At 43.5% G+C, this 27,602-nt stretch overlaps 1 protein-coding gene and 1 long non-coding RNA gene across 2 annotated transcripts in view; one reads left to right on the forward strand and one right to left on the reverse strand.

Annotated features, from left to right (window-relative positions):
• Window positions 1-85: 85 nt before the first annotated feature.
• Window positions 86-27,285, reverse strand: IVNS1ABP (influenza virus NS1A binding protein). Its single transcript, XM_081012180.1, has 15 exons — window positions 26,908-27,285; window positions 17,597-17,801; window positions 15,763-15,890; window positions 15,013-15,182; window positions 14,840-14,915; window positions 13,472-13,645; window positions 10,147-10,272; window positions 8,678-8,785; window positions 5,746-5,872; window positions 5,121-5,345; window positions 4,832-4,953; window positions 3,816-3,942; window positions 3,586-3,717; window positions 2,367-2,540; window positions 86-1,325 (listed from the first exon to the last, which is right to left on the reverse strand). The coding sequence occupies exons 3-15, from the start codon at window positions 15,871-15,873 to the stop codon at window positions 1,072-1,074; spliced, it is 1,926 nt and encodes a 641-aa protein (XP_080868306.1). The 5' UTR covers window positions 15,874-15,890; window positions 17,597-17,801; window positions 26,908-27,285; the 3' UTR covers window positions 86-1,071.
• The window catches only part of LOC308480693, a 90,291-nt gene continuing 87,330 nt past the window's right edge, over window positions 24,642-27,602 (forward strand). The window contains exon 1 of the long non-coding RNA XR_013988236.1: window positions 24,642-26,733. This is a non-coding gene — a long non-coding RNA (uncharacterized lncRNA). The remainder of the gene's footprint in view (window positions 26,734-27,602) is intronic.

Consider the following 27,602-nt stretch of genomic DNA (forward strand, 5'->3'; position numbering starts at 1 on the left):
CACGGGCAACTGCTTCATGGAGTGAAGAGCACTGGGCAATCTAGACCATTAGGAGAAAACACGATGCAAGGATACTAAACAGCCATTGTTAAACAAATGAAGCACAGTTTTTAATCATAGCATGTTTTTTAGGTTGCAGTAGAAAGATACAAACTTATACAATAATTTTCAGATAGGTAACTTTGCTAACACATCACACAATTTTAGCATTTTGCAGCTTTGCATGTTTATTACAACTGCTTAACCTAACAACCATACAGAAAAAAGCACCCTCTCTAAATCAGTTGAATTTCAGAACCAGATTCCCCGCCCCCCCCTCTTCCTTACACTATGGCCACGTTCAGAAACTCCACTTGAAGGCAATGAAAATCAATATTGCATACTTGGATTTCATACAATGTAGCAGGAAAACAAAAATGAAAGGCTCTCACACATGAAGAAACGACATGTTTCACTTCAGTTTATGAACTTTTGAGATTTTACTCACTGTTTTTTGTTTCAACATATTATTTCATGTCACTTCAGAATATAACAACTGGCTATGACTATATTTATATATAAAAAGTTATAAAAGGCAGTCAAATTGGCAGGTGTGTCAGCTTTCTTTTATATAAAGCCAAAATCTATTTAAATAAGGCTTATTAGATTTCCCCAGTTAAGATTAAACAAAAAAAAAAACTCGAACAAGCCCTAAAAAGCATTGCTCACATTGAAGACTCACTATATTTCCTGCCGGTACCAGAAACAAATTCTAAGGTTAAAGTATTTTGTGTGTGCAAATTGGCAAAACAAACATTGGGGGAAGCTCTTGAAATGATATGCCATCAGCTTTCATTCTAATTCTCTCAGAATTATCAACTTCCAGCCTAAAGTAACAAATCCTAAAACACAGAACACCCTGCACGTCTTCTAAAATAAAAATATGTACAGCATATTAATAGTATGCAATATGCAAAAAGCTTTTGTGTTGCTGATGGCAACTTAACACCCCCCGCCCCCTATTCACATGTGTACCTCTACTGACAATTACATCACTAAGCCTGTTAGTTTTAAAGACACTCCTCCTGTCCGTCAGAATTTGTAGATCTTTGTGTATGGGCTCCACTCGTTTGACTCCGGGTTGTAGACTTCGACTGTGTTCAGAAATTCATTGCCATCAAAGCCGCCCACTGCATAAATGGTGTTGGCCACGGTTGCAAAACCGGCATTGCTTCTTGGGACGGTCATGCTGCCCATCATCTTCCACTCATTCTTAGCAGGGTCATACGTCTCCACGCAGCTGACGGCACGCGAACCATCGAAGCCGCCACCAACGAAGAGTTTTCCTGTAGAGTGGATAGCAGTCAATCTTCAGTAAAGTGTACAGTGGTGCCCCGCAAGACGAATGCCTCGCAAGACGAAAAACTCGCTAGACAAAAGGGTTTTCCGTTTTTTGAGTCGTTCCGCAAGACGAATTTCCCTATGGGCGTCTTGCGAGTTTGTTTTCTTTTTCTTAAAGCCGCTAAGCCGTTAATAGCCGCTAATAGCCGTGCTTCGCAAGACGAAAAAACCGCAAGACGAAGAGACTCGCGGAACGGATTAATTTCGTCTTGCGAGGCACCACTGTAGAGGGAAAAACCATGTTCCGGGCATAAAAGCTATACCTGAAAGGTTAACTGCGTACCGAGCAAGGTTAAACATACTGCTTGAGCTTTCAAAAAATTAATGGATTATGATGGCAATAAAATTCCACTTCAACACTTTCCAGCTCTTCTGAATACAGTGGGACCTCCGGTTACGAAAACTTTGGGATGCGTAAGCGGCAAACGCGGAAGTATTTTTCCGGGTTTTTGCCGTGCGCACATGCGCAGAAGCACTCTACTGCTGCATGCGCAGAAGCAGTCTCTCCGGTTGCAAAAACCTTGGGATCTGGCCAGACCTCCAGAACGGATTCTGTCCGCAACCAGAGGTGGTACTGTACCTCCATAACGCTCAGCCGGGTTTTTTGTACATACTGGACTTGGTGGTGAACCGGAAAGTTACATTTTTATTATATTCTGTCCCGATGTTGATTTTGACATTATGAAAAGTGGTATCTAATTTTTGAGAAGTAGTTCTAGTAAATAACTTTGCAATTGTTACTATACGGCCTATTACGTTTTGGATTTGCGTCATATAGGCATTCTGGTGGTTTATGGTTCACGATCAGTCTCTAGACATCTTCAGCCAGTATAATGGGCTTGCAAACATCGAGAGAGCCATTACCCCTATTGCTCTGTCATGTATTCTGATTTGCTGTGCCCCATTTCTTGGCCACAAGGTCTATATCCTCCCCCCACCAAAAGGGGGTTACTCTGAATTGCGGAGCTCCACTCACACAAACTTACCATCAAGTACGGCAACACCTGCACCACGCCTAGCCACATTCATCGGTGCAATCAGGGTCCAGGTATTGTTTTCTGGGTTGTAACGCTCCACGCTGTTAAGGCAGTTCCAAGATTCAGCTCCTCCAATGATGTACAAATGTCCGCCGAGCTCACATACAGCAGACTGGTGTCTTCCTATAAACAAAAAGCCAACGGAAGATTGCAAATCAGGGGGAGGGGTTTTTAAGCTGCGCTCTAATGACAGAAGCATCACAAAAACTGTAGGGGACATTTTTCACGCCAGCCAAGAGTCAACTGCCAGTAAGTCAGTCTAAAAGGTCCCAGAAAATGATTCCACTTGTTGCCACTCTAATGCAGTCTGCGAAAAACAACCCTCAATACTAAATATTGCTGCAGCAAAGGACGCAGCTTCTCTCTCAAAATCATAGAATTATAGAGATAGAAGGGACCACAAGGGTCATCTAGTCCAGTGTTTCCCAACTTTGGGTATCTAGCTGTTTTCGGACTACAACTCCCACCATCCCTAGCTAGCAAGATCAGTGGTCAGGGATGAAAAACAGCTGGAGATCCAAGGTTGGGAAACACTGATCTAGTCCAACCCCTTGCAATGCAGGAAATCTTTTGCCCAACACGGGGCTCTAATCCACAACCCTGAGATTAATGAGTCTCATGCTCTACCAACTGTCAGGGGGTTGATTCTCACCAAATTTCATTTAAAAACTAGCAGTAGCAGACCTCTAACAGTGGCACACTGCAGCTGAAGCTGCCCTAAGAAATTTCTGTCTCCTAAAAAGCTTCAATTCTTAAAGCCATCCCAACCTCTAAAGGTTAAAGGGAAAGGTAAAGGACCCCTGGACCGTTAAGTCCAGTCAAAGGCGACTATGGGGTTGCGGCGCTCATCTTGCGTTCAGGCTGAGGGAGCCAGCATTTGTCCACAGACAGCTTTCCAGGTCATGTGGTCAGCAGGACTAAACCACTTCTGGTGCAATGGAACACCGTGACGGAAACCAGAGCGCACGGAAACACTGTTTACCTTCCCGCCACAGCGGTACCTATTTATCTACTTGCACTGGTGTACTTTCAAACTGCTAGGTTGGCAGGAGCTGGGACAGAGCAACAGGAGCTCACCCTGCTTGCAGATTTGAACTGCCGGCCTGTGGTTTAGACTGCAGCACCACCCGCGTCCCTTCCAACTTGAAAAATGAAAACACGGACTTACGGATGTTAAGTGAAGCACAGCTTGTCCAGGATTTTGCTATGGGATCGAAGACATCACAGTTTTTCAATCCTTTCTGACCGTAAGGATCTGAGCCGCCAACAATATACAGCTTTCCATTCAGGGCACAAACACCTGTTAATCCATGGTGGGGAGAGAGAGAAACGAAACAATTTATTGCCTGAGTGCTTAGAAAGAAATAATAACCTTCATAGGGTATTGTAGACGCTTACCTGCATTGCAACGGTTGGTTCGCAGCTCTGGAACGGGAGTCCAATCATCAATTTCCGGGTCATACATTTCTCCGCAGCTCAAGTCATCTGAATGGCCGTTGGACCCACCAACAACATACAGCTGCCCCTAAGTTGAAGAAGCAATAAATATTACAACAAAGATCCATTACATTGTTTTGGTTAAACAGGCATGCCTGGGCCTTGTATGTTAGTAGCGAATAGTTTCTAAATCAGACAAGGAAAGCCTCCAAGAAAAGGAATTGTCCCATCATTACAGGCAACTATGAACCTAGGTGTATCCTTTCAAAAAGTGCAGAGGAACACGTGACCATCACCTTTGTGCTGAACTGCTACAAATTTTAAGTCGGGGAAATCAGATTCTTGGGTTGCTCTGCACGATGAGCTCTTCTGGCAGGGACAGGAAGTGAGTGGCCCTGTTGATTCTCCTTGATCTCTCAGCAGCTTTTGATACCCTCAGTCATGGTATCAGGGATTGGGTGTCTCTGTTTTGCAATGGTTCTGGTCCTACTTGGGAGGACTCTCGTCAAGAGAGTGGCACTTTGGGGGTGCTGTTTGGCCTTGCAGAACCTTCAAGGTGGAGTTCTACGGGGGTCAATTTTTTCTCGTGTGTGCCTCACCTGTGCTCTGCAGGGAAACTCGCTGGAATTGTCACTGTCCATGTTATCAGGTGCCAAAAATACATTTTAATTTATCCTTGCTTTGGGCATTTAAGTTTTTGAGATCATCAGCATTACAGTGGAGGCTAACATCAGACTAATCTATTAAGTGTTTGCGTGTGTAGGATTTCTTTTTATTATATTGTTGGATGAGCACTTTGGCAAGTGTTGAAATTTCTGCACCCTTCTTCTTTTAAAAATGTGCTTTTTAACTGAATTTACTTGGATTTGGCATGTAATCAAGAGCCAAATCCAAGTAAATGCAAATATTGGGGGAAAGCTGAAATTCCAGCCTACCTAGAGGGTGCCAGAGGGCATGGCTATTCACCCCACACGTACCATTAACACTGCCATCTGGAACCTGGCTCTTGGTGTCCTCATCGGTGCAACGAAAGTCCAGCAATCCTTTCGGGGGTCGTAACATTCTACGGTGCGCAAGCATTCTTCTCTGTTATATCCACCTAGCAGGAATGCAAAGTACGCAAGAGGTATTTAAGAAAACAGAATCTCCTCGTGAACCCAACTTTAGCAAGCAATTACTCCCCAAAACACTTCCCATGGCAGTTTGCCCAAGTATGAGAAAATGCAGAGGCCTGCATTGCATGAAGCGCTAGTAGGTTTTCCTTACCTGCGGCTATGAGTTTGTTGCCAAGCTCTGCTGTTCCCAATCCAGACCGAGCATACTGCATCGGAGACATGGGCTTTTCAATAAGGTCACCTGGCTGGATCTCGAAACTCAAGCTTTTCATCAACCGTGGAGTGCTGGTCGGAGAACTCTGGGGACTGTTACGCCCGTGAAGGAAAATCACACAAAACACGCCATCCAGAACAGCGAGACACAGGTAGGTATTATCTGGGGGGAGGGGGGGGAGCAAGGGGTGGGAAAGAGTACATTTAATTCCAAAATATGATCATGTTTTCTTCCACTCAAGCAGGCTTCTTCAACCTCGGCCCTCCAGATGTTTTGAGACTACAATTCCCAGCATCCCTGACCACTGGTCCTGCTAGCTAGGGATCATGGGAGTTGTAGGCCAAAAACATCTGGAGGTTGAGGAAGCCTGCACTAAAGCCATACCATTACCCTCTAGGTAGGCTGGAATTTCAGCTTTCCCCCAATATTTGAAGGCGAGAAAAGAACACTGCATTTATTAACACAATTGCAAAAAATGGCACTGCCTCCTGCAACTTCCATATTGAAGCATGGGTACACAGTGATTTAAAAATAACATTCCCAGAAACAAAGTTCTGCTTACTTGAGGTCTTCTCTGAAGCAACAATTTTCCACTCGTGTTTAGGACTCTGCACTGCTGCGTTTGGAGAAAGACTTCCAGAGGAACTGCTACTTATCTGCTTGAGATCATTCTCACGGGGGGTCTTTTTCTGCAAAATCAAAAGGCAGCTACAGAAACCCGGCCACAGAGCGTACTGTGATCTGCCTTTGTTTCAGAACTATTTTCTCTTCTATTTTTACCTCTGTGCAGCCTCATTTATAAGAACATCTGCACAGGCAACTTGACGAATCAAAATCTCAGCAACATGATGGAGCACGTAACGCACCCCTTACTCGCAAAAACCATTTCACCCCAATACTCAACTCACGGTCCTTAGCTTCTGAATCAAATTAATGACTTAGCTTCACGTAAGCTATGCTTTCTAATGGGACGATCTTCACTTTGTTTCAAAGTACCTGCGGCAACTATTATTACTACGCAAGTTTCAAGGGCGCATAGCCTACACAGCAAAACTCTGAAGACTTATTGTATAAATCCAAGGTATTACATAAGGTTTTCTACCAAATCGCATATATTTTGTCTACTTCTTTCAGCACAATTCTTCCTATCTGTACCAAACCATAGACTTTAATCTGCAAGTGCTTTATGGTTTAAGGAGTGGGGTGGATGCAATTCAAGCTTGCTGTTTTTACTAGAACCCCAAAATCTACCGACCAGAGCTAGATGCACGGGACATATGGCTAGTTGTTTTTTTTAAAGAAGAAATGGTGCCTAGTCTTGAGGACATTCCGAGCCTAGAAATTAGTAAACAAAGCCGTATCCTTTCACGCAAAAATCCACTTCCGCTTAAGCTTTCTTCATTTGAACTTCCTTGAAATTGGAAGGGTTTTGTTATTGCTATTGTTAAAACAATTAAAAGACAAAAAGCTTTGCCAATCTCCTGCAGATCACCCAGAGATCTAGGAGAATATCCCAATCTACCTTCTGCCCACCTCGGGTCTATGAAACCCATCTCTGTTGTTTCAGAATAATTACACCAGTTTCCTCTATTGAAGCCATTTCCCCTTTTGTCTAAGATACTTCATTTCCACTCTCCTCTCTCTCCCAAATGGGCTTTAGACACCTCCCTTGGTGTCCCTGCTCCTCTGAATGTTTTAATTTTAATTCATTTGTTTTTAACCTTTGGGAGATATGACTCCGCCATCTTTTCTTCTTCTTTTTCTTCCCAGAATGTCTCTGGATCCCACATGGTCCCAGAGACATTCTCAGAGAAGGAAAGCATAACTACTTTGCAGTTGGTGTTTTTGCTTTCCAGTGAACCCAGTCCAACTGCCTGCTGCTTTTTTAAACAAAAACGGGGAGAGAAAAGAAGACTGATTGCTGCCTTATAAGCTTGTGGGGTTTGGGGGGAAGGCAGTGAGTAACATCTGAAAAAGGATCCCCGTGTTTTCAGGATGTGGTTTTGTCATTTTTTAAGTGGGGTGCGAGTTCTGTCTGCAACACATGCTTTGGGGGTGTTCCTTCTGGGAAATGGGTATTTTGCAGTTATTTAGGAATCAAGTATGGGGTTTGGCATTTGGGCTTAGGCTCAGCCTCTGCCTTGCACTTAAGCAACCTACTTGTCTATTGTAACTAGCCAGACCCCCCCCCCCCCCCATGGCTGCCTTTTGAACACTTTGGTTTTCAAGGGACAAATCATTTAATTGAAGTCTGAGAATTCTTGCTCACCCCTGAAAGACTGATTTGCATCTAGGTTCTACCAACACCTGTACAAACTTTTTTTGTTTAACAGCTCCCAAGTATTAGGAGATTTAAACTTCTTCAAATCTCAACTCCTGCTAACAAACCTATTAAATTAGCAGCTGAGAGAAGGCTAATATTATCACCTCTCTGTTTTTTGCAACTCCAGATGCCACCACCTAATTACATTTAAGTTGCAAAATGAACTGAACTCTGCTTCATCACAGATTCTTTTCTAGTTCAAATATCTTGACTCATTTAGGTTGCTGAAACTCAAAAGCTCCCATTTGAAAATGTACTTTGAAATTGAATTATGGCAACAGTGGCAGTTATCACATCCAGAAAGTGAAATTTTCACCAAGTTACTAATGCAGTGCACTACAGTATTCAGAACGTTCCTGCTGTTTGCAGGCTACCTGAAGTATACCATTATTCTTGCAATTCTGCTCAGTTTGTGCCCTGTATGGCAGGTTTCCCAAAGGAAATCTCCAGGGCTACTTCATGACATGCTACTCCTAGTCACGTGCTGGATAACCTGCTGCAACTGAAAGCCTGCACTTCTATGCTACGAAGCTCTTGCTTCCAGAAACTTATTCAGCGCTCCTTGTTTGCCTCAGATCGCTTAAGCTCTATCTGCAAGCTCCTGTAATCTTTAGCACTGCACTCCCTTCTCAACATTCCAGAATCTTAAGATGAACTTCCATTAACTGCTCTTGTTCATTACGCCGTGCTTTCAGTACTAAAGGCATATTTACAGTCGTACTTTGGAAGTTGAACGGAATCCGTCTGACTTCTAAAACGTTCAGAAACCAAAGCGTGGCTTCCAACTGGCTGCAGGAGTGTTCGGCTTCCGAAAACCGTTCGAAAACTGAAACACTCACTTCCAGGTTTTGATCGTTTGGGAGCCGATTTGTTGGGGAGCCAAGGTACGACTGTATTACGTTACAGCTTGAAGGAACTAAATCGGGGGTGGCTGAACTTTGACCCTACGGATGTTGCTGCACTATAACTCCCACTGTCCCGGCCCACTGCCCATGCTAGCATGGGCTGGGGGCAGCTGCATCTGGCCACATCTGGAAGGCCACGCTTGCCACTCGTGAACTAGACCACACGAGCCGTCTAAGGCAGCTACTGTTCTGAGACTGTTATTTCTTCCTTTTACTACTCTAACCAGTTTTACCTGAGGTTACCTCAGACCATGTGCAATTTGTACCTGCACAAACTGAATGTGGTCATCATCACTGCCATACACCTCAGCCTGTCCTTCTAGCAGGTTTCCATCAAGCAGCTTGTGATCGGCTGAGTAGTACAACGTTTGAACCTGAAAAACAACAGAACAGCCATGTGGCTACGGTCTCCATTGCCTAATTCAACTATTGGTACACAGAACACAAGACTCCATAAGGGCTCCAAGTCTCAGTCAGGTTCTCTTCTTTCCATCTAGCAGAATGGCAAAAAAAAAATTAAAAAATTAAAAAAGAAGTTGCTCTCATGACGACAGATCTTCCAGTTATGGCACAACGGATCCCCGCTTCCACAGCTCAAAAGAAATCTTCAGTTGCCTTGACTTCCCTGCGCCGTAACATTAAGATGTGTGACGGTGTACATTATCTTGCAGAATAAACTGTACAGGTTGACAATCTCAAACACACACAAAAACTGTTGCCGCAACCCACATTTTTCTTATTTGCAAAATACAAACATCTTCTCCTTGTCCAGTTAAGTGAATAATGCATGTAAACTAAGCACAATTGGATTACAAAAGGGGTCATGTTAAAGATGAGCTGTATCCGGCTAAGTTGTACTTTTGAGTAGCCCAGCTCACAATGTCACTTAGCTGGGTACAACCTAGAGGGGCTGATTTTCCATTTAGGAAAGTCTACTGCCTGCCCATTACTAAATACGAGAACTTTAAGGGGAATCTAAGACTATTTGACTGGGCTTCTAAGGAAGGGCAGAATAAAGCAAACATAACCATTCTCAAAGGTTGCTCGTTTGATGGCAAGCTAGGTTAAGTTTTTGCAAACAATTCAAAATTTATATTATCTCCACTGCGATTCTCAAGACGCTGGCATTTCTGATTGAGACTACACTGACTGCTGGGTATGTGAGAAAGGCTATTTAATTACACAAGTTTTGTCAAAAGTTAAGATATCCTGTAAAGAAGTAAACACCATTAATCATCATCATCGTTTTTTGCCCCCAGCGGATTTTCTTAGGAGAACTGGGGCACGACTGCTGCTTCTTTACACTTGAAGTTTCTTCTATGGTTCTTCAGCGCTGAGTATCCTAGTTTTGTTAATAAACCTATGGGGAGATAAATCAATGGGGAGGAACAACCATTAGAACCTTTTACCTACTGTCTCTCTTTAAGCAAAAACCCTGCAAAAAGGAACACATTAAGGACATACAGTGAGCCTTAAAAACCACCTCCCCGTTTTCACCAGAGCGGAGTTGTTAAAAGAGTAAAAAACAGAAACAGAAAAACCAGATCAAACAGTTTATGGAGCTCACCTGGAAACCCCCCTAAGTTTCTCAGCTTAGGGATACCTACAGTAAGATTTAAATTTTTCAAATAGGTTTTTTTTAAAAGAAAAAAAAAAGAAAAGAAAAAGGATCATCCTTAATTTCAGAAAAGCTTAATTGTTAAAGGCTGCCGAAGCTCGTTTTTAAAAGACTAACCTCTTCCATCAGATCTCCTAGACTGTCTCCATTCTCCCAGATGCTGCGTTGCACCCAGTTGATTACCTTTGTGTATAATTTGCCATTGCTGGGCAAGCTAACATTGTCTTCGAGCATGACCTCCAGCTGGAATAAAAAACAAAAGGCTTTAGTGGCTAAGAGAGATAAGAGACCTAAAAGGCTTGCCTACACAAGATTAAATAAAATCTCAAACATCATTATACCAACATAGAACTTTCTAGAGGTATAATTAATGCAAACTGCTTTGACAGTTTGTTTTGCTTCATGAATGACATTAATAATAACAACAACAAATCCAGAACGGAGGATGTAAAATATCAAGGTTTGCTCGCATTCTGGTGTAACAAACAAACAGAATCTCCTGCTTGGGGCTACGAAGATAGGAGCAGGCTCGATTGCCAGTGGTTCCCATTAAGTTCTATGGCAGTATTTCTCAAACAGTGGGTTCACCAGAGGGCCTTGTGACACTTCCAGGTGCATCTCAGTCCCACAACCTGCCCAGTACCACCTCCTCACCTGCCTGCCTCACCCTCTAAGCTCAGGCATAGGCAAACTCCGGCCCTCCGGATGTCTGGGACTACAATTCCCATCATCCCTAGCTAACAGGACCAGTAGTCAGGGATGATGGGAATTGTAGTCTCAAAAAACATCAGGAGGGCCAGAGTTTGCTTATGCATGCTCTAACTGCCCGTGGCATTTTGGCTGAACCCATGCCAGGGCCAGCAACTCCATTCGTGTTAAGCCAGGAGACAGAGGTCTGGCAGGGCGAGCGCAGGCAAGGTCAAAGGGCCAGAGGTGGTATTGAAGGAAACCAGAAAGCGAGATAAAAGGTTCATGGTAATTCATTGGGAACAGAAAGGGAGAGAGAGGAAAGCTACTATAGGAGGGGGGAAAGAGCGTAAAACTAAGGTGGAGGGATGGAAAAAAAGTGGGGTAGGGTAAGTTTAGGGGTAGGGAATATCTTCTCCTTCTCTGACGATCACTTGTAGCAGAGTAAGATTGTCTCCCGTGAACATGGTTTCAACCATGAGTCCATAAGTGATTGTGGAAGACAATTCTGGATCCACACGTCCTTCCACAGTGGGGACATAGATTTCCGGGCAGGAGTTGATCACGGTGAGGGTTTGCCAAACGTGCCTTCCTCTTAGCACATTTCTCCCTTTTGTCCTGAGTTTGTGCTTCTTCAAAGTCCACAACATCTTTGGTAAAGGCTGTCTCCAACTGGAGCACTCACAGGCCAGTGTTTCCCTGTTATCAGTGATTATATGATATTTCTAAAAGGTTTGCCTTGGGAGCGTCTTTAAAACTCTTTTGTTGACCACCAGTATTTCGCTTTCCATTCTTAAACTGGGAATAGAGAAGTTGCTTTGGAAGATGATCATCAGGCATCCGAACAACATGACCAGTCCAACGAAGTTGATGTTGAAGAATCATTGCTTCGACACTGGGGATCTTTGCTTCTTCCAGTACACTGGCATTAGTTCACCTGTCTTCCCAAATGATGCGTAAAAAATTTCAGAGATACCGTTGATGGAATCTCTCAAGGATTTGGATATAGTATATAAGTGGCCCATGTTTCCTAAGCATTCTGTAAAGTTGGTAGTATAATAGCTTTGTAAATGAGGGTTTTGGTTTCCCTGTGAATCTCCCAGTCCTCACACTCTTGGCGCTTCAATCGGGAGAAAGCAGCGCTTGCAGAGCTCAAGCGATGCTGGATTTTCAGAAGACAGTCCACAGGGCAGTGTCAAAGACCTCAGGTCAATAAACGCTATATACAGGGTTTGGTTTTGCTCTCTGCATTTTTCTTCAAGCTGTCAAGCAGTCAAAATCATATCCACTGTCCCCCTAGAAAGTCAAAAACCCTTTTGGGAGTCAGGAAGGATATATTTTGATATAATTAGGAGAAGGTTTGCTAAGATGCTTGCAAGAATTTTGCTGGCCACAGCTAATAAAGAGATGCCTCGATAATTTCTGCAGTCCGTTCTATCACCTTTTAAAAAAAAATAATGATGATTTTGGCATCCCTGCTGGGATCTCCTATCTCTCCCAGATTTTTTTGACGAGCTTGTGACATTGTTGTATATGTTCAATTCTGCCCACTTTGAAGACTTCAGCAGGTATCCCATCAGGTCCGCTGGCTTGTTTTTTTGTTTGGTCACAAGGAACACAGGAACGTGCAAGCCCACTCACCACAACAAGGTGATGACCCAGCAAATGAGGGTAGGGAATATGGTACAAGCTGAGTGTGGAAGAATGGGAGGTGGGAAGGGAAAATATGCAACAGAAAAAGCCTTCTCCACTTTTAAGAGCTGCCAGGTCAACTAATTCTGTCACAGGACCTCCAGAGCAAACATCTACACCAGGGGTAGGCAACCTAAGGCCCGGGGGCCGGATGCGGCCCAATTGCCTTCTAAATCCGGCCCGTGGACGGTCTGGGAATCAGCGTGTTTTTACATGAGTAGAATGTGTGCTTTTATTTAAAATGCATCTCTGGGTGATTTGTGGGGCATAGGAATTCATTCATATATTTTTTTCAAAATATAGTCCGGCCCAGCACATGGTCTGAGGGACGGTAGACTGGCCCCCGGCTGAAAAAGGTTGCTGACCCCTGGTCTACACTTTGCTTTGGGAAAGACAGATAGATAAACTTTATTCGCATTAGCCAACGGCCATAGCAACATAAAACAAGCAATATATACAATTAAAAAGACAACAATGGGTAAAGAGAACAAACAAATGACCAATGGGAAAGCTGAGCTAAGGAACTCCTTGCCACAAGGAAAACACTGTGGTAAAAGAACACAGCAATTCCCCAAGATTGATTAGGTAGATCTAGAAGATGTCAGTGCTTGCCAGCTGACTGGAACAAACACTGCCTCCACCCACTGCCATTTTTTGACTCGTGGGCTTCGATAATTTTCAGCCATCTCAAGTGGGTATTGGGAGTAGAAAACTTGAGAATCCCTCTTCTATGGAACGAAGTAAAAGGGCTGCAATTCTGGACACAACTGAGAGGGGGCTTGGAATTGGGGGTGGAATTAAATGCTGCACTTTTGAGATAGCTGTAGTGACAAGACTCCTGGGACGTCCAATATGTGCATGTAAAATCACTCAGCTGTTCTGGAAAAGGTCATGGAAGGAGTGACAATTCCAAATTGAGCAACTCAAAATCTGCAAGACTGTTTGCCCATATGTTTTAAGAAACACAGTTTCGTTTAATGATTTCCTGGTAGCATTAAAACGTGAACAAGACTAACTTCCCTTTTTTTAACTGTGAAATAGAAAGGAGCATGAGATTGCTCACCTTTAAACGTGGCAATTTGAGAAATTCCTCCTGGTCAGAGATCTGTAACAAGTGCTCCTGAAGGTAACTATCAATCTTGCTCAGTAAACGCGAATCGCCCATGGTGCTTGCAAAGTTCCGATAGGAGATGCAGCTTTCGACGCTCATTCTGGAGAGCAAATAATCTCCACAAACCTTTTAGAAAGGCATACAATTATGTTATTTTTTTAAAAAGAGGTTCAGTACACTTCTGGGGCACTTTCTGTTTCTCACTTCTTATACCCCACCAACCTGCCATGGCACCTATTTCAGCAAATCAATTTTACATCTTCTCTTGCCTTTAACGTATTGCTGCTCTTAATTTAAGACAAACGGCATTACTGTTAATCAAACTCTTCTGAGACATCACTCTCAAATGCCTTTGCTGGTACTATCCAGCAGCGATAACACAAAATTGAGCTGCAGAAATGGGAGTGGCACTGCCTGTTTTTTCTTCTAGGAAAACGGGACCAAATATAATCAGCCTTTTATTTTATATTTTGCTGTAAATATTTTAAATAAGCCAGGATATGCATTATCTGTAAGCATCACCGCTTTGCAGCTGTTTATGCAAAAGCAGCACACAGCTCATGTGTCTACAGTCACTGTCTGCTACAATTAAAGGAACTGAGGCCATCTATATTTGATTGCTCAGTTCACACATTAATCTGTGCAAGTGCACTGCCAGAACTGCTGACATCAGCAAACAAATGTATTTTACGAAACTGTCCCCAAATCCATATAGCGGACCAACAATTAATCAAATGAAATCCTTAGGCTCTATTTCATCATCATCATTGATCCTAATCTATATATATATATATATATATATATATATATATATATATTTTAAATGATATTTATTATAGTTTCAAAGAATACAAAAATTACACAGAAACAAAAAGTAAAAATAGAAGAAAATACAAAATACAGAAAAAAGAATAAAGTTTTTAAGATATAACAAAAAAATGAAATATAAAGAGAAACATACAAAATAAAAACAGTAAAAAACACGTTAATTTTCCATAACCTATCTTCCTTACACTTATTTCCCCGGACCTCCTCGTACCTCCCTTTTTTGTATTCCAGTTCAGTTTGTTAGTTCAGCAAATCCTTACCATTAAGCTTTTACCCATTTGTAAACCTTTTTTCGTATCTCTTAAAGCTTTGATCCTAATCTATAAATGAAATGCTTTAAAGATGAACACGGCTTTTTTGTGGTAAAAATGCAGGCGTATTAATCAATATGCCTATTCAAATGCTTGAGTCGCTCATTAAGATTAACGATAGAGCTCTTCCTCCAACTAGGGTCACAGAAACTTTGGTTTCTTACGTGTCCAAAATTTATACCTGCTTGACTCTCTCCATCTTCAGTTTCTTGGCTGCAGAGTACACATCTTTGACCAGTTCTTTATCAGCTTTCAATCTATTAAAGTTATATGGTTATTTTAGAATTTGTTCTTAACAGAGAGCATAAGATAAAAATGCCTATCGTCTGTAGAACAAAAAACCAAGTCACTTACTGGGCAGTGTAGGCATAGTTTAACAGGACTTCAACAGCTTCTGGATGAAGATCGTCAAACTTTACATGGGAAACTCCGTGAGAGTCGCTGTCGTTATTGAAGATTTCAAACAGGTAAGGACTGCAGCAAGCTAGAACTGCTCTGTGTGCCAACATCTCATACCCACAGACCTGTATTAAAATAAGAGAAAGACTTGTGTTAAACCTAAATAGTTCAGCCTAACAGATGATATGCAATGTTACATCTTACAGAATAGAAAACCACTGAAAATCAGTGGGTTTATTGCAGTGGATCCCAATTAGCTAAGTACTTCAGACCCCGGTTTTCAAAAAACAAGCCATGGACCACCTTTTTTTTGAAAGTTTTTGTTATGTGAATGGTGCCACAGATCCCTTGGGGGGTCAATCAATTGGGAACCAATAACTGAATGGATTTCAGAGCTGTAATGATTAACTACAGATGGTCTCTTTTTACCAACTGCTTTTGTTCATGACCCAGTTTCTAGTCTCGTGGATTTAAATAAGGTAAGCACATTTCTACCACTGATTTCAGTTAGAATGCTTAGTTTTGGCTGGATCAGGCTCATAATTTTAAAAGGAGACTTCAAAAGAATTCCATCTAATGGTGTAGTGAGTTTTCAGAACATGTAGGGCGGAGAAATTAATTGAGAAATTAATTAACACCATAAATCCCCCTCCCCCCAATTCCAAACTCAAAACATAACACCCAGTTGTCGCACTGTTAAGTTACCTGGAGTCTAACATCACAGAATTGGCCACTTTTTCGCAAAGCATTTAGCTTGGCAACGGACGACTCGATGAAGTTTTCATCTTCGAACATCAAATAGCCATTAGGAATCATTTTTGCTGTTTCTGTGGCTGAAGAGGAGAATTTGCAATTGTTAATAGAACCAAGTGTGATGTTATTTGATGCAAAGCCTTTTTGAGGTTGTAATCCTATACAAACATGCTCCTACCCTATGCCTACTACCTGCGAGTAAGCATCTGTGAAAGCAGACACACATGCACAAGGCTGTAAATAAACTGGAGGAATTCAATGTGATATTATGATCATCCCGTCAGTTCGGTAATTCCGCCTTCCAGACGGAATCATCTCCCCACTTGCAGCAATAGGGGTGTTCTCCAGAGACACACACCAAACCAATTTGCAGGGGACGTGGGGTTAAAGTGATAACAATTAAATGGACCCTCTGGATACGAATTAAATTCGTTTTGGGGGTCCGTACTTAACCTGAAAAGTCTGTAACTGGAGGCGCCACTTCTGTGCACGTGCGATAGAGCGCTTCTGCGCATGCGGCAAAACCCGGGTTTGCTGCGTTTGCAACCCGAAAGTTACTTATCCAGAGCGGTATGTAACTTGAGGGTTCACCGTACAAAGGTACCTCAAGTTACATCTGCTTCAGGTTACAGACTCCGCTAACCCAGAAATAGTGCTTCAGGTTAAGAACTTTGCTTCAGGATAAGCAAACAGAAATTGGGCTCCATTAGCTATAGTGATGCTTCAGGTTAAGAACAGTTTCAGGTTAAGAACGGACCTCCAGAATGAATTAAGTACTTAACCTGAGGTAGTAAAGGTAAAGGGACCCCTGACCATGAGGTCCAGTTGTGAGCGACTCTGGGGTTGCGGCGCTCATCTCACTTTATTGGTCGAGGGAGCCGGCGTACAGCTTCCGGGTCATGTGACCAGCATGACTAAGCCACTTCTGGCGAACCAGAGCAGCGCACAGAAACGCCGTTTACTGCTGGAGTGGTACCTATTTATCTACTTGCACTTTGATGTGCTTTCGAACTGCTAGGTTGGCAGGAGTAGGGACCGAGCAACGGGAGCTTACCCCGTCGCGGGGATTCGAACCGCCAACCTTCTGATCGGCAAGTCCTAGGCTCTGTGGTTTAACCCACAGCACCACCCGCGTCCCTTAGTGGTACAATTAGTACCACTGTACTAATTTCACTTGCTACTGAAATGGTAAAGTTTAGTGAGAGCATCCAAGGCATTGTGCCCTCTCAACCATGAGCAGTGCTGGCAGAAAGACTGCCAGAGTTATCAGCCACTGTCACACTGCAGGTCTGTAATAATAATAATAATAATAATAATAATAATAACAACAATAATAATTTTTATTTATTTATACCCCACCCTTCCCAGTTTAAAAACCAGGCTCAGGGCGGCTAACAGCAAATATAAAACCTTGATTAAAATGCGACTTAAAAACAACATAAAATGCAGCATCAATATCAATAAAATTCAAAAATTCAGGGGTCATGTTGGGGGGGAAAGGGGGGGAAGGCAAGAGGGGAGTCACCAGTTTGTTTGAAGGCAATTTTTAATCAGTTTTCCAATTAAGCAGCTTATATCAAAAAGTGATTATGTAATTGCTATCGGGTGCCAGTTTGCATGACTCTCTGTTTTTTATTTGGGCTTACGGTATCAAAATCAGATCAAAGTCTATCGTACTGTACAGCTGACTAATCAATACACTCCACGTCACAAGAAATGACATTATATATGCCTCGACCTGAGTAAAAACGTATCAAATAAATTTATGTTGTGGTAACTAGGAGACCTTGAATAATCCGAAGTCTTCTTGTGTGTTAATATGAGAGCACGTCAATTTATATTCCTCCTAAGATTAGCAGCAGCTTGGAATAATGCAAGCAGTTGCGTCTTCTAAACGGATGACTCCAAAACTACCAGGCTTTAAAACGATGTAATCAAGTCCTTAAAAGCTATAGATACGAATTTCTTCTGTGGTAGTCGTGCATCATACTCTGCAATAGAAAACAAAAAAATAAACTGATTAATTTGGGATTTCTGCATGTTTAGAATCCGTTTAGGACTTGACTCTATGCCAACTGTGAACTGCCTGAAAGGCTATGAAAACAAAGACCAACATTTTTCTAAAATTAAAAGGTGTTAATGGAAGCCTGTCGCTATTAAGGAAATCAGGACAATTTTGCATGAAATATTATTTACCCCCAAATCAGTAAATGGTACATAAAGACTGCATCCTCTTTAGATCTGTTTCAATCACTCAGCTATATCCTACAGTAATTCAGTTACAGCACATTTGTATTACTGTAGTTGACCCAGCAAACAGAGATTAGTCTGGGCAAAGTCTACAAACAGCAGCTTTTATTGGATAGACCTACATCTTAAAGCAACTCTTCTTTAAAAAGTCTCAGAGACCTTAAGTAACCTGTAACACCCACACTGTAATATAACAACCGGGGGGGGGGGATATTTCTTATAAAATGTAAACCCCACTGTGATTCAAGATCTACCGTATTTTTTGCTCTATAAGACTCACTTTTTCCCTCCTAAAAAGTAAGGGGAAATGTGTGTGCGTCTTATGGAGCGAATGCAGGCTGCGCAGCTATCCCAGAAGCCAGAACAGCAAGAGGGATTGCTGCTTTCACTGCGCAGCGATCCCTCTTGCTGTTCTGGCTTCTGAGATTCAGAATATATATTTTTTTGTTTTCCTGCTCCAAAAACTAGGTGCGTCTTGTGGTCTGGTGCATCTTATAGAGCGAAAAATACGGTATTCTATTCCCAGAACCTTATCTCTTACAACTGTTCGCAAATATTCCTCACTGATGGGCTTTGAAGGTTTTTAAATATTTTGGAGTTACCGTATTTTTCTGTCCATAGGACGCCCCCATGTAGTTTGGGGGACTCAGATTTAAGAAAAGGTGGGAGATGGCCCCATGTATATGACACCCCCTAATTTTTGACATTATTTTTTAGGAAAAAACCCTAGTCTTATACATAAAAAAATACGGTAATTACTTTTTATATAATATGTAAATATGCAACCAAGTTTTAATCCTTGGGTGGTACCACATTTTCAAAACAATCTGGGAAACTACTTATTTTCTACTCACTCGGAAACAGCAGTATTTCCCCCAACCGATATTCCTAATATGCGTGAGCATGATCACAAAAGAAAGTTTCTTGTGAAAGTGTCTCATCCTGTAACTACACACCTAGCAAACCAAGTGGAGGAAATCGATGTAAGATGGGAAACGACGGAATCTTTTGACTATAAAATTTAATGGAAGCAAATGCTAGGGACTTCATATCTGCACTTGTGTAATATGGCTAAAGGGTTGGGATTAACAAAAATGGAGAGATGTGATGTCATGGGCCTAGCAGCTGGAGAGGTGAGACAAGGAAGACAGGGGTGAAAGAAGTATCTGCTAGATGTTGTTGTTGTTTAGTCGTGTCCGACTCTTCGTGACCCCATGGACCAGAGCACGCCAGGCACTCCTGTCTTCCACTGCCTCCCGCAGTTTGGTCAAACTCATGCTGGTAGCTTCGAGGAGACTGTCCAACCATCTCGTCCTCTGTCGTCCCCTTCTCCTTGTGCCCTCCATCTTTCCCAACATCAGGGTCTTTTCCAGGGAGTCTTCTCTTCTCATGAGGTGGCCAAAGTATTGGAGCCCCAGCTTCAGGATCTGTCCTTCCAGTGAGCTCTCAGGGCTGATTTCCTTCAGAATGGACATCTTCTTGCAGTCCATGGGACTCTCAAGAGTCTCCTCCAACACCATAATTCAAAAGCATCAATCCTTCCAGAAATGTTGTTTCCAAACTGGTTTTGGAACTAAATCTGTCTTAGTTTTACGATCCTGCTCAGTAGCCAAACTGAAAACTACACAAATTTGCACCAGTATTATTTAAAAGGAGAAGTTTTGATTTCAAATTTACTGTTAATTGCTTTGATTTTTTTTGGGGGGGGGGGATATAATTTATTTAGGAGGCCACCGTAAGCAGATGAAAACATTAGCAGGATTTTAATAACACTTGTAGCAGCAGGAAGACAGGAGTGCCTGGTGTGTTCTGGTCCATGGGGTCACGAAGAGTCGGACACGACTAAACAACAACAACAGTGCAGCAAATAATATCGATAGATTCATAAAATGGATTATGAAATAATACCTAGTTGAAAAGGTTGCAAGAGGACCCACGGAGGGGATGGTGCGAACTCTCGAGATTCAGAGAAATCTCTAAATATGGATATCTATTTTGTACTGTTATAATGCTACACTTGTAAAAGCAAATGAAAATTATTTCCAAATAATAATAACAACTGTTCTGATTTTTCTGTGTGGAACAGCTTAATTTGCATCAATATTTATTTAAGTGGTCTCTCCCCCAACTAGAAGACCATTTACACAAGTCATGCCTCCATAGGAGGTTTGAAGATACTTTAAGGTGTCCTGCTGGCCATAAAGTACACTGCTTGTTTTAACTCCAGCTTTGCAAGGGTTACTACACAAAAGGTAAAAGTCACACCTTGTTGCTCCAGGAAAGTCAGGGAGGCTGAGAGGGGCATCTTGTGTCAGGGCAGACCAGGACCTCCATATACATTGCCCTTGCTTGCTCCCCTGGGAGGTCGCTAATGCAAGTGGCTTGACTTGAACCCCCGCGGCGCATACTCCATTGTCTCTCAAGACAGATGGATGGCAACAGGAAGGACGTGTCCCCAGAAAGTTGCTCCCAAGGGAAGGCAGGCTTTAGGCAGACCTTTAAAGCCCTACGCGGCCTAGGACCCACGTACCTACAGGACCGCCTCTCCTGGCATGCCCCGCGGAGGACCTTAAGGTCCACAAACGACAACACTTTGGAGGTCCCAAGTCGCAAGGTGGTTAGGTTGGTCTCAAGTAGGGCCAGGGCCTTTTCAGTACTGGCCCCGACTTGGTAGAACGCTCTGTCCCAAGAGACTAGGGCCCTGCGGGACTTGACATCTTTCCGCAGGGCCTGCAAGACAGAGCTGTTCCGCCTGGCCTTTGGTTTGGACTCAGTCTGACCCTTATGTTTCCCTCCCCTTATGGTTTTGATCTATGGGCTACTTTTAAAATGAGGCTGCATTTTAAATTGCATTTTAACCTGTATTTTAAATTGGGTCCCCCCCCTATTATTATTATTCCCTAAATAAAATTGATTATTATTATTATTCAAAGATTCTACGCGCTTTATCTAAATTCTATTCAATCTCTTGCCTGAGGACAATCCACCTCCATCTAATCTCAGAGTGGCTAGATTTCACATTTTGGATTTCTTTTCTCCCCACCTTTCTAAAGAAGCTCAGCTGAAACTTCACAAAAAATGGATCTGTTTTTTCTAAACCACCTCAACAGGATTCAATACAGTGGTACCTTGGTTTAAGAACAGCTTAGTTTATGAACAACTTGGGTTAAGAACGCTGCAAACCAGGAAGTAGGTGTTTTGGTTTGTGAACTTTGCCTTGGAAGGAGAACATGTTTTGCTTTCTGTTGAGTGTGTTCCATTTGTAAATTGAGTCCCCCGCTGCTATGAGAAAGCACGCCTTGGTTTAAGAATGGACTTCCGGAACGGATTTAGTTCATAAACCAAGGTACCACTGTACTCTGAAATTAAGCAGATATTTCTCCACAGAAATTCTCGGTAAAACTTCTGAAGGTTGGGCCACACGAGACTGAAATTAAAAGTTCCATAATACACGCATAACTTCCCTTTAAAATTATTTTTTATTGGTTTCATATGAACACACTTACTAGTACTACAATACGAACACTGTTTCCAGAGACAAATGGGCACATCATTAATTAAATATCCTGCCCATCATCAGTTCATTTGGATTTCTTCCTAAATCTATTTCCACTATTTCTGACTCGGCTGAATGCTCTGCTTCTACTTCAGCAGGTTCTGAAGATTAGCTTTGTCATCCTAGGGAGTTCTGTCACTGTTCCTCTTGTTAACAAACATGATAAAAATCAAACTACAGTAAGTACTCTGAACAAATTCGTCCTTTATAATTCCCCTTTCCCTCCTCTGTTGGTATGTTTCTCCACTAGTGCAATACTCCAATTTTGGGAGTTTTAGTGAGGAGTAGCACCATCTATATGTCGCCTTTAATATATAGGTGGTGCTCAAGTTCTGTTGGGGTTACATTCCAGGAACAGCGTGTAAAGCCAAAACATACTGTATTTTTCGCTCTATAAGACGCACCTAGTTTTTGGAGGAGGAAAACAAGAAAAAAAAATATTCTGAATCTCAGAAGCCAGAACAGCAAGAGGGATCGCTGCGCAGTGAAAGCAGCAATCCCTCTTGCTGTTCTGGCTTCTGGGATAGCTGCGCAGCCTGCATTTGCCCATAAGACGCACACACATTTCCCCTTACTTTTTAGGAGGGAAAAAGTGAGTCTTATAGAGCAAAAAATACGGTATATGGCCAAAACATTATGGGTTCAATGGCGGGTGGGGTTGCCAAAGTCTTTTCACCCCAAACACCTGCCCCCGCCTTTCCAATTAAAAAAGAAAACCCAAGTGCATAAAGCTTGAATAATTGCAGGTTGCTAGTTATCCGTGGCTTCGTTAAACTGTGTGGAAACTGATTTAAGGCCAGCCATTCCCACCGCGAGTTGCAGGCGGCCTCTTCTATTTCTCTACCTCAATCCATTTCCCATTATTCCCTGGGACTCTCTTGTTGTACCTCTATCTAGATCTAACAACACACCGCACGTGAGACCAAACTCCTTTCACTAAATGCATAGCTGTCCAACTAACAGCCAAGAAGCAGTTAAGGGACGTAGGGATTGCGCTGTCATCTTTTGTCTGAAAAGATTGAACATGGAGTTTTTGCATCCAGGACGGGTTAGTTCGTCACATTCCTTTTCCGTTAAGGAGCAATGCACTATAGGCACCAGGCAAAAGCGGTCCTTTTTAACCAGGCCTTTGGTTAACATCCAATAACCTTTTAAAATGTAGCTCTTTTTTTGGAGGGGGGGTACTATTGGGTTATTGCTTTTATTTTTATTTTATATACTGTGATATTTTTATGTGAACCGCCCTGAGACCTCCAGGTATAGGGCGGTATATAAATTCAAATAATAATAATAATAATAATAATAATAATGGTATTTAAGCTTAAGGTATTCCTTTCTCCATAATGCCCCCAAATTGCAATGCCTGGCGTCTCACCCGCGATTCCACTGGCCTCCTGCCCTGAGTTCAAGTTTTCGTTCCTGCTTTTCAAAATTTTCAGCACAGACATAAACCGACTGAAAAACTATATCAGTTGATTTGTTTTATATATGGCACTCCCATACTCAAGACCTGCTTTATTTGAGTAAGGTTCCAGAGTGAGTCATTGTTTCTTCAGCGTAAGTACAAGTAAACTCTTAATTGCTTGGCCTCCTATAACTTTAAAAAAATATATGCTTACGATGCATACCTTTCCAAGAGTGTCAGGCTAGACATAGATTTAAAAAGCTGGAAAACCAGAAAGCTGTTGCCCCAAACCGTACTGATGTTCAAAGTGCTTGTTTTACAGCTTAAACACAAAGTCATTCTTAGTGACAGGCACATAAGAGCAATGCGGTCACCATCCGTCAAGAGGAGGGGCAAAGAAAACCGCCCTGCAAAGTTCACAGCATGAACTAAATCCAATTACATCCGGACACAGGTTAGCTACAGCAATTGTCTTGCACCTTTCCTGGAACACAGCTCATCTACCTTGCCCCATCCGTGAATAAAAGTTTAGCCATCATGAGCTGATGATGCATGAGACCCAAAACAATACATGACGCATGAGAGAGATTGCTCTACAATCTTTGAAGCAGATTTTGATCAAAAGCAACACTACGGGAGGGCTGCTTACCCTCCTTTCCAACCTTGCACAATGTTTTCCAGATCTAAATAACCTCCCTGAAGCTGTTCTTAGATTGGAGGAGGGGAGGAGAATGCGGGTAAACATGGGCAGTGGGTAAACATGAGGAGAATGCTAGCATGGGCAGTGGGCAGGGACGGTGGGAGTTATACCGCGGCAACATCTGTAGGGTCACAGGTCAGCCACCCCCGATTTACAGTGGTGCCTCGCAAGACGAAATTAATCCGTTCCGCGAGTCTCTTCGTCTTGCGAAGCACGGCTCTTAGCGGCTTAGCAGCTCTTAGCAGCTTAGCGGCTCTTAGCGGCTTTAAGAAAAAGGAAACAAACTCGCAAGAACTCACAAGACGTTTCGTCTTGTGAAGCAAGCCCATAGGGAAATTCGTCTTGCGGAACGACTCAAAAAACGGAAAACTCTTTCGTCTAGCGAGTTTTTCGTCTTGCGAGGCATTCGTCTTGCGGGGCACCACTGTAATTGGTGCTATAAACTTCCGCAAGAGACTGCAATTTTAAGTAAAACTGACCGGGTATTTTGTCTTTCCCCGCTGGCTGCTTTCTCAAGAGTCCCACAAACACGGTTCCAGATATGTAATTTACTTTTACAGACAATTCATCAGGAATCTCAAAGGGTGGAAGGAAGCAGTTGGCAGAGGCCAGGAGGATTTTGAGCATAAAAAAGGCTGATGGATTAGAAGTTAAGCTTGTTTCTCTCACTCCTACCCCTTCTCAACATAATCTACAGGGGCTTCCAAACACACATTTTACATGTAATGTGTAATTTGCCCTCTCCCTAGTGTGTTTACGTATGATTCTGCTACTGTTTTAACTTGAGCAGGTCCATTTGGAGTAGTAGATGTTATAGCAGGGGTCAGCAAACTTTTTCAACAGGGGGCCGGTCCACTGTCCTTCAGACCTTGTAGGGGGCCGGACTTTATTTTCGGGGGGGGAAACATGAATGTATTCCTATGCCCCACAAATAACCCAGAGATGCATTTGAAATAAAAGCACACATTCTACTCATGTAAAAACACGCTGATTCCCGGACCGTCCGTGGGACGGATTTAGAAGGCGATTCGGCCGGATCTGGCCCCCAGGCCTTAGTTCGCCTACCCATGTTATTTAGAGGCTAGCTGTCCCCTTCACCACCACCAGCCAAACACTTTGTTGTATAGCACTAGAACTTCACATCCTGAAATCACAACACAAACAATTTTCCCAATATGATTTTTATATATAGCTATATATGACCGTCCAACTGAAGGGCTGGACTAAGATAAATGCACAGTTGTCTAGAAGACATTATGGTCCTTGACATATGGCTGACTGCCTCTGTAGGCAGGCCAAGAGCAAAATCCCAGACATTTATTTAATCTGTGATGCAAAATATGGGTTTCTCCCACTGAAGCAAATGGAAAAAACAGAAACATAATCCAGAGATCTGCTCAGGCCTTGCCTAATTATAACACAGAGAAACCGTATCTGCCTCTGGATTGGCCAGCGTGGCTTTTCCTCCCCACCCAATCACGCCTTCAACTGCAGCAAGCATTTTGGAACAGATGCTTTTCAGCTCCATGTGCTTGGCAACAGGACGGGCCAACGTGGAGATAGAACAAAGGCAAAGAAGGAGAAAGGAAAACCTCTCCTCAAATAACGAAAACCCTTCGAAACGTGCGGTAATCTCCTAGCTGCTTCTTAAGAGATTGTAGCAAGGTAATAGGCAAAATGCTTCCTCGCCCCAGACAAAAACAAAAAGGAACATGCACTGGCTTCCTGTCAGGTCACCCTTCTCAGAAACAGCCATCAAAATGGGGGTGGGAGGAAATGCACTAGGGGGCAGATGTGCCGTAAACCTTTGAAGCGGCTGGGATTGGTTAGAACTCTCCAACCTCGCTTTCTTTTTCCCCCAAAAATTTTATTAGCTTTCACAATATTATAAACAAACAAACAAACAAACAAACACACAAGACAAACAACCATAAATCATAGCCTTATTGAAAATTACAGTTATTAACTTTGTTAAGTGACTTCCTCGCTTCCCCTTGGTTGAATTTCATTGCATGTCCTTTTAACGGTTTTCCAAATCCCAATTTTTATGAAATTTAGCTTAAACATTAACATCCTTAGATCTTCACCTTATGGAATCCTTAGATCTTCACCTTATTTATGTTAAGTGATGAATTAATATGTTTAATTCCAACCTCACTTTCAAGGCTGCCCCGCCTGGCAGACCATCCAGAATCATTTGACAAGGAGAATCTAGCTTATTTTCTTTTACACAGGTTCTCACCTTTTAAATCCCTGGTGGACTTTCCTTCCTTGGAAGAGGCTGGATGAGCCACCTGTCAGGGATTCTTTAGGTGAGAATCCTGCACTGCAAGGGGTTGGACTAAATGAGCCTCAGACACCTTTCCTAACTCTATTTGCCAGCACAATAAACCACACCAAAGTGAAGGAGGTGGGCACCCCATAACCAACATGAAGCCCCCATCTACTTCCCGGTGTCGTTTACCCATGACGCCACAAAACATCGTCAGCCACTACTGCGAATAGGGTCACGCCCACCACTGCAATAACCCACCTAAAAAAATCGAGGGCAGCATGGCACAGTCACGGTTCCCTTTCTCTCTGGGAAAAAAAGTACGCAAGCCTGCGCACACCTCAAAATAAAACAAGGTATAACCTCAATTCCAACGCACTTGGAGGGTGCGTGAGGATCACCCGTCTGCGGAAATAACAGCAGAAATTAACAACGACGAGAGACACGGCGCGCAAATCCTCCTTCTCCAGACATCCCTTCCGCCATTTGCGGGAAAAACCGGGTTGCTTCTAAAAGCACATTTTGCACACACTACAATGGGTCTGTGGACCGCTCCTCCTGCCCCAAAGTATTCCTCCTGCACCATTAAGTGGCACCACCCAACGTTTCAAGTCAGCACCCCACGCGATCCAAGCGCCCTTCAAAGGAAAAGAGGTCTCGCCCCTCTTTTGGCTTCCCCAGCCCTAAATCGCCTCGCCGCGCGGCAAGATCCTCCCGCCACCGCCCCCGTTTACTCGGAGGTAAGCCCCATCGCGATCAAGGAATGGGACGGGCGGTTTCACAAGGTTGGGGGACAAAAAAATCCCGCGCGCGCCGTGCGCCTTTACGCACAAGGAAGCCCGATTCGAGTTCGACTGCGCCACGCGGTCCCTCGCTGGAAAGAGGCTCCGGTGGGCCTCGCAGCCCCTGCTTACCTGGTGTCTCTCGACGCAGGCGATGCCGCTCATATTGAGAACGTGCAGGCCGCTGAGGGGGAGAAGGAGAAGCTTTGCGCTCCGGCTGTGCGCGCAGCGCGTCGAAGGCGGGGACGCTTGGGGAGGCGGCGGCCACCAAGGGCGCGACTTCGCCAGGCGCGGCGAAGGGAAGGGCGCTTTCTGGGGGAGCTCGGCTGGCTCCGGGCCTGGGCGGAGAGAAGGAGAAAAAGGAAAAAAAGAAGAAAAGGAGACGCTTGACGCGCAGGCAACAATAGCCGAGAAGGGCGCCGAGTGGCACGGGCAAGACAGACGCAGAGGCCTCCACACCCTCCTCCTCCAGCGACGACTACCCGCCTTCTGCGGCTACCGCAGCTCGGGCTGGAAGGAGGCGGACGGGGAAGGACGTTCCTGCCGCCGCCACTCCTCCTCCCTCCCCCTCGAGGGGACTCTTCGCGAACCAGTAGCCTTCCGCCTCTCCAAAACTCAGCGCGTTTGGAGAGGGGGGAGCTGCGCGAGGAGAACGCGGATTGCTGCGCTGGCCGCGGGGGAGGGAGGGCGGAAAAGGAGTCCCGCCGCGTGCGAAGCTGCAGAAGCGCCTCTTGCGCCTCCCCCTCTCTTTTTCCTTCTTCCTTGCATCTCCTCCCGCTTGCTGCAAAGTGGGTCAGGAGAAGGCGGCGGCGGCGATGGGGGGAGAA

The sequence above is a fragment of the Podarcis pityusensis genome (assembly GCF_964106645.2).
Source record: "Podarcis pityusensis genome assembly, chromosome: 6".
Classification (NCBI taxonomy): Eukaryota; Metazoa; Chordata; class Lepidosauria; order Squamata; family Lacertidae; genus Podarcis; species Podarcis pityusensis.

Bases quoted from the DNA above. Each gene is read 5' to 3' on its own strand.
- IVNS1ABP (XM_081012180.1), bottom strand. From the start codon at position 15,873: ATGATTCCTAATGGCTATTTGATGTTCGAAGATGAAAACTTCATCGAG. The intron at 5,873-8,677 runs GTACAAATTGCA...TTGATTTTGCAG, and splicing joins ACCACATTCAGTTTGTGCAG to AAAAAGACCCCCCGTGAGAA. The intron at 3,943-4,831 runs GTACGTGTGGGG...TCTTCAACTTAG, and splicing joins TCCAGATGGCAGTGTTAATG to GGGCAGCTGTATGTTGTTGG.